The sequence below is a fragment of the Penaeus japonicus genome, unplaced genomic scaffold, assembly GCF_977035675.1.
Source record: "Penaeus japonicus unplaced genomic scaffold, GWHDUDI00000001_assembly GWHDUDI00000011, whole genome shotgun sequence".
Lineage (NCBI taxonomy): Eukaryota > Metazoa > Arthropoda > Malacostraca > Decapoda > Penaeidae > Penaeus > Penaeus japonicus.
In genome coordinates, this window is record NW_028234413.1 from 10,988,039 (window position 1) to 10,995,538 (window position 7,500).

Genomic DNA, 7,500 nt, shown 5'->3' on the forward strand with positions numbered 1-7,500 from the left:
GCATGTTCACTTCACCTTTCTCATTGACTAAATATGTTTGCTAGATAGATTTAAGAATCTAGAAGAAGGATGTCTATATTTACAAATTCTCAGATAGAATTAATGTATTTAAGAATACCTGAGTAGTTGAGTGTGTCTCAGTGGGATGGAGAGAGTGAGAAGTAGTGTGCAGTGTGAGAAGGGCTGGGTGTGTGTTGTGGTATAACAGGGTGTGTCCTACAGCACAGTGAGGGCTCAGACAAAGTGGACCTTGCCTCTAAGGGCGGAGGGCCACTGGGCCATCATGGACATTCCGCCCCAAGCCTGGCTGTTGTCCCCGAGAGAGAGAACAGTGATAATGGAGGAGGGACGAGCACCGAGGGGGACAGCGCCCCTACCCCTGTGACACCCCTTGTGGCACCACCTCAGATCGTGATTGAGGTGACAGGTCCTGGGAGTCCACAGGGTAGCAGCCGAGGAGGGAGTGGCTGCGGCTCCCTCTCACCTGAAGCAGCCCAACTGGAGCAGGCACTGGAGTCTCGCCTGGGAGGGTTCACCATTGTGGTAACTGGGGAGGATGAGGAGGACATGCAGCACCTCGAGGACTGGGGTGGGGAGGGGGGAGGGGGGGTAGGAGGAGGAGGAGGAGGAGGAGGAGGAGGAGGAGGAGGAGGAGGAGGAGGAGGAGGAGGAGGAGGAGGAGGAGGAGGAGGAGGAGGAGGAGGGGGAGGGGGAGGGGAGGAGGAGGAGGGGGGACTGAAGATGATGGAGGAACTGGCCAAGCAGAAAGTGAATATGCTAGAGGAGGAAGAGAAGTTATTGGGAGAGATAGGGATGAAAACATTAAAGAGATCTTTAAAGGCATAGAACAGAACAAAAGAGAGGAAGAGGAGGTGGAGGAGAACGAGGATGAAAGTAAGGAGAAAGAAAAGGATGACGAGAGGAAGGGTGACCTGACGGTGCAGCCAGCTGACCTCGACGACCACGACCACGACTCAGGTATATTATGTTAGTATCACAACCACACTTTAGCAAAAGATTTTATTATTCAAATTTTTACTATCATTGTTAATATTATTATAATTGTTATTTTTATTGTTATTATTATTTTTATTGTTTAATTTTTAGAACAATTCTTTTCTTAATAAAGATCAAATATCATATCTGTGTAAAGGCTTTTACATAAATGTTGCATGCATTTAGATAGTTTTGTAAGCTAGACTGCTTGTTTTATCAGAGGTTGATGTAAAAAAAAAATTCTTGTTTTAATTTATTTCAAAATGTGCAGGCCTAATGCCATGGGCTATATGCCGCTGAGGCGGTGGCCACCTGCCACGAGCCCGATAACCTGGTGACATGGTCAGGCAGAAGCCATGATGTGGTGTTCATGTCATCAGTGGGGAAACCAGCCAAGCCATGATGTGAATGACATGCTATGAGGTGGCAGGTCTGGTATGTGATATCATGTCATGGCTTTTTGCATGGCCTACATAGTGAGTAGCCACCGCTTCAGTGGGCGAATAGCAGAGGGGTTAGCCTATGCAATTTTAAATACCCTAGGAATGTGTCCTGGCAGAGCTAAAACTGTCCCGAGGTTAACAGGTTAGAGGGTTAAGAAAAAAAAACAAGCTGTTGGCTTCAAACTAGAATTTTATGTATTTTTATTGATGATGACTATTAATGGAAGTGATTTTTGTATATTGAACATTTACTGCATTTTGCACTTCTCATTTTATACTGTATTTCATTAGAAGAGCTTCAAATAAATATTTTTATTATGCATAGATTTCAGGGGAAGCATTTTGCACTACAAAGATATATTAAACCCTTCAATATGACCATTGTTCCTATGTGCAGATGTCGGGACATGTGGCCTTTATCATAGGATGCAGCCATTTCCTGTTCAATGCTAATGATGTGGAGGCCAATGGATCAAGTTTAGGGAAGGAGAGGGTTGGGTATTGCCTCGAAAGGGTTGTAACATTCATGGCAGTGGAGTTGTACTAATGGTTATTTTATGAAAGAATACATATCACTTTCTTTAACAATAAATACGTATATGGATTTTTTATCATACATTTTATAATAATATTCACCCATTTTTAAAGGATTAAGAGTCTATATTTTTGATAGGTCATACTGCCTATTCAAAACAAAAAAATCCACCAGGCTGTGTATATAAGATATTTAGGGCCTTTTTTTTTGTCAAGGACTTCTATAGCAGGATACATCCTAACCTTCTCAAAGCTGATATGCTATTTTTGAAAACAGTCATATTTTTATTGCTTTATGCTCATGATAGAGAAAGATTCACTTAACCCGTTAACACTAGGTGGCAAGATATCATGGTGAGTGGCGGCAGGAACACTCACCGGGGACTAGTTATTTTGTCATGGCTATCCTTTTGGCCATTGGGCTGGATGATTGGGCATTTAGGGCATGGCCACGGCCAGAGTGGGCGAATAGCCCAAGGTCTTAGGCTTATGCGTTTGAAATATCCCAGCATTTCAACTGTTTGGAGCCAAAACGGCCCCATGGGCAACGGGTTAGCTCATAAACTCTAGATGATGTGATATCATGTAATATAATGGCAGCTCTTGCTGTTGGTAGCACAGTATCACATCATGGCTTTTTGTATGGCTGGCATGGTAGGTGAGCGTGTTTGCAGTGGAGGGGCTCTGCCAAAGTTGAAGAATAGCCCCAGGCGTTAAGCCTGTGCGCTTGAAATACCCTAGTGTTAAGACCGAGCAGAGCCAAAACTGCCCCGACATTCTCGGGATAAGAGAATAAGGGATTAAAAGACTATTTACCTCAAAATGATCCTGGAGTGGTTAATTATCAATTAAGAACAGAAATGTATCCACAAAGTGCAAAAACATAAAAAATAAAAAGTTTTCTAGTTATGTGAATGTAATGCATGTATGGTTGATTTATTTTTTGTGATTTGTACTCAAGTTAAAAGTTGGCTTTACAACCTGCTTTATAACTCAGATATGAAAGTTTTTTTGTACAAATGTAGGTGTTCTACAAATTGTTCTTCACCATGAAAAAACTTTCTATAGTCTGTTCACTCAGGTCAGATAGCTGGAACCAAGATATGCCTCAATCAAGACTGGTCATTGGATAATGCAATAGGGAAGAAATTTGTAAATCTTCATGTCTTCTTATAAATGAAAATATATGTTTATGATTCAAAAATAAGTATGAAATTTAAATGGATAATCATTTTAGTAGCTAAAGACGTAAATATTATAGTTGCCAAAGGAAATAAATGTTAATTATAAATATTCATAAAATATAACGTGTTCTTGTCATCATTATCTTATCATTGTTTTGATGATTATTATTATTACTCTTATCATCATTATCATTACCAATGTTGTTATTATTATTATAACATATAGATATAATTAACCCATTGCGTACGGGTATCAAGACATGTTGGCACCAATTAGGCCTAAGATACAGGTGTCAACGAGTACATGATGCGACATCTGGATCTGCTCACAATTGAAGTGGACACACAGTCATAAAGTATTACGGCTGTAATAGCGTTAGCTCCAGAGCTATAGGGTTCCAAAGTCAGCCTAAACTTGCATTTTATGATGTATTTATGGAACAATATTGTTTGGGCTAGTCTGCGCTACCCAAAGGGCAGAGAAAACCCTTTGCCCATCCCTCTAATTTTTAGCCAGTGCCGCTAGTGTCGCAGACTGCCCGCCTTGACGACCAGTTAGGTCATTAGGTGCCCCATCGGCAATGGGTTAATGCTATATAGAGTCACACCCTCCTGATGGTAGGCAGAGAGCTGATGTTTTTGCAACAGTCTGTTATGCTTTTCTTTTGTCCAGAGTGACTTCCTACTGCTTGTTTTTTCCTGACTGCTTTGCCTCCACCAGTATCAGCCAAGCTTTTTGTCAACCAAACTATGAGACTTGAATAAACAGACAATAGGCCTAGGTCTGTGATACATAAGGATTTTCTTAGTTCTTTATTCTCATTGTATTAAAACTGACTGATCTTTTTATTTGCTGGTGCAATGATATCAAATTATAGTAAGATTAATAGGAGAAAGATGATAAAAACAGAAATATTGATATTTACAAGTTATTTTGTAAACCTTATATGAAGCCCATGATACATCAACATATTTTGAAGTATCTGTATTTGTTTCATTTAATAATATTACAAATATTTATTATATTTGAGTTGTAGTTGTGCCGAAGGGCTTACCTCAGTAATATGTTTATTATTCTTTAAATCTTAGAATTAGGAAGGATGTTGATTTTTAACCCATTCATGACAGGATGTATTTTCGCCTGCTCCCACTTCCTCTGGGAAAATAAGCGCATGACGCTTTGTTCTGGGGTGTTTACCCATTGCATGAGGCTGTGCTGAGCCTCTCAGACCATTTTTCACCCACCATATCCTTATGGTTTGCATGATTGCATGTACTACGTAAATGCATGTAAAAATTTTACCATGTTCAGAGGAGTTATTTTAGTTGAAAAATATATTACAGCAATGCTACTTTAGTGTTCTTTTATTGAACTTTGCCGCTGCACTTCTATGTGATAATACAAACGGAAAGTGGAAACATTCTTTTAGTGGGGTATCAAAAAAGAGGTTTTATACTTATCTTTTTTTTTCTCAAAACAAAAAGAACAATAATATAAATAATCATACATGTTCATACGAATATGTACATGTACCTCATAACGTGATGTGATGTGATATCACGTGTAATTAACAAATTATAAATAGTATTACATTAGTAATATTTTATTATATTTTATTTCTTAGCCAATCACATTTGATTTCACAATAGTTTTACAACTCGGGTGTTTTTATTTAACTGATCAGAAGCAGAAACTACCATGATGTCATCAATATGACATAGTTTTTTGTAATGTCATTTTTTTCTTTGTTATATCACATTTTATGACATTCAAACACCTAAATTAAAATAACAGTCTAAGAAATAATGAAAATAATTATAAATCTAAGAATAATCTAGCGTTCTATTGCTGATGTTTCAGCATGTCACAACTGCCACACCCAGCACTCGACGAAAAAAGCATGATGTCTTAGGACATCACCTGGGTCCGGGGATATTTTCTGACCACGTGATAGGACATCGTCTGGCACGAATGGGTTAAGCATGCTGAAGTAGAGTAGTGAATAAATATGAAGCTCATATGTAGCCAATAAATTGACATTATTTGATGTTTAATCCATTGTTTACGGGTGTCATGACATACATACATGTTGGCACCGATTAATCCTAAAAGATGGGAGTCAATGCATACATGACAAGACATCAGGATCTGCTCACAGTTGAAGTGCACACACAGTCATGAAGTATTCTGGCTGTAATGGCGCTAGCTCTAGAGCTACAGGATTCCAAAGTCAGCCTAAACCCACCTTTTTATGATGTATTTATGAAAAAATATTGTTTGGGGTAGACTACCTAGAGGGCGGAGGAAATCCTTTCCCTGTCCCTCTAATTTTTAGCCGCCACTAGCATCGTAGACCTCCTGCTTTGACGACCAGTAAGGTTGTTAGGCGCCCCGTCAGCAATGGGTTGATATGAATTGGACACTTTTACCTCCTCCTCCTCTTTGTGTTCTCCCTTCCATCTCTCTCTTCCTCCTCCGCTTTGTGTTCTCCCTTTCATCTTTCTCTTCCTCCTCCTTCTCTTTCTCCTCCTCCTACTTCTCTTTCTCCTCCTCCTACTTCTCTTTCTCCTGCTCCTCCTCGTCCTCCTCCTGCTCCTCCTCGTCCTCCTCCTGCTGCTCCTCCTCGTCCTCCTCCTGCTGCTCCTCCTCGTCCTCCTCCTGCTGCTCCTCCTCGTCCTCCTCCTGCTGCTCCTTGTCCTCCTCCTGCTGCTCCTTGTCCTCCTCCTGCTGCTCCTCCTCATCCTCCTGCTGCTCCTCCTCATCCTCCTGCTGCTCCTCCTCCTCCTCCTCCTCCTCCTCCTCCTCCTCCTCCTCCTCCTCCTCCTCCTCCTCCTCCTCCTCCTCCTGCTCCTCCTCCTCCTCCTCCTCCTCCTCCTCCTCCTCCTCCTCCTCCTCCTCCTCCTCCTCCTCCTCCTCCTCCTCCTCCTCCTGCTCCTCCTCCTGCTGCTGCTCCTCCTCCTCCTGCTCCTCCTCCTGCTGCTGCTGCTCCTCCTCCTCCTCCTGCTGCTCCTCCTCCTCCTGCTGCTCCTCCTCCTCCTGCTGCTCCTCCTCCTGCTGCTCCTCCTGCTGCTCCTCCTCCTGCTCCTGCTGCTCCTCCTGCTGCTGCTCCTCCTCCTGCTGCTGCTCCTCCTCCTGCTGCTTCTCCTCCTCCTGCTGCTCCTCCTCCTCCTGCTGCTCCTCCTCCTCCTGCTGCTCCTCCTCCTCCTGCTGCTCCTCCTCCTCCTGCTGCTCCTCCTCCTCCTGCTGCTCCTCCTCCCCCTGCTGCTCCTCCTCCTCCTGCTGCTGCTCCTCCTCCTCCTCCTGCTCCTCCTCCTCCTGCTCCTCCTCCTCCTGCTCCTCCTCCTCCTGCTCCTCCTCCTCCTGCTCCTCTTCCTCCTGCTCCTCTTCCTCCTGCTCCTCTTCCTCCTGCTCCTCTTCCTCCTCCTCCTCCTCCTCCTCCTCCTCCTCCTCCTCCTCCTCCTCCTCCTCCTCCTCCTCCTCCTCCTCCTCCTCCTGTTACTCATTACTTTTTTCACTAAATTGATATTGAAACAGTGAAAGTATTTCCCGTATGTGTTATTTTTACCAGTGGTGTAATTGTACATAGTGCATGGCTGTCTACATAGGAATGTAAATTTCCAATAATTTACCATTATTAACATGATAATGATGAGGCCAATTTAGGTGTGCCTGGTCATCTCACCAAGATATTTTATAGCATGCCTAGCCCCCTGAGCTATTTATTTGCTGAGGCAGCGCATAAGGCTAGAGAAAGCCATGACGAGACGTTCACGTCACCCGGTGGGAAGACCTCCAAAGCCATGATGCGAATGTCACATTATCATGTGTTAAAGGGTTGATAATGAATATATTATTATTTTTTTTTTATTATTATTGTTATTATTTTTATTGTTGTCACTCTTATTGTTGTTATTATTATTATTATTATTATTATTATTATTATTATTATTATTTTTGTACTATTCTGTGAATTATCGGTCTGAGAAAAGCTAACAATGGCCCCCCCCAAAAAAAACTTTTCTTCTTGAATTAGTTTGACATTTCATAAAACAATAAGTTGAACCTGTCATTTAGTGTGGTTGTATTCTTACCCCATTAGAGGTCACAGCCATTTCACCCGTAAGGGCTAAAGCAAATATGTGCTGCAGGTGGTGGTTGCCTTGGCTCAACAGCCTCAGGTTCTCCAGGAGCATCCCTCTTGCTCTCGTCCTCATCCTCATCCAGCAACAGCTCGGCAGCCTCCCCGTACCGCCTCACACCTGATGTCTCGTGGGCAGCACAGGTGTACCGCTCCAACCACACTTCCGTGAGTTGCTTGATGTGTGTGTGCTGCATATTTGGG

At 42.7% G+C, this 7,500-nt stretch overlaps 1 protein-coding gene across 1 annotated transcript in view; it reads left to right on the forward strand.

Annotated features, from left to right (window-relative positions):
* Positions 1-7,500, forward strand: part of LOC122252521 (constitutive coactivator of PPAR-gamma-like protein 1 homolog) — a 114,195-nt gene that overhangs the window by 51,034 nt on the left and 55,661 nt on the right. Inside the window, exons 9-11 of the mRNA XM_086541562.1 lie at positions 223-701; positions 809-987; positions 7,307-7,464. Coding sequence (XP_086397688.1) covers positions 223-701; positions 809-987; positions 7,307-7,464 — 816 coding nt within the window. The remainder of the gene's footprint in view (positions 1-222; positions 702-808; positions 988-7,306; positions 7,465-7,500) is intronic.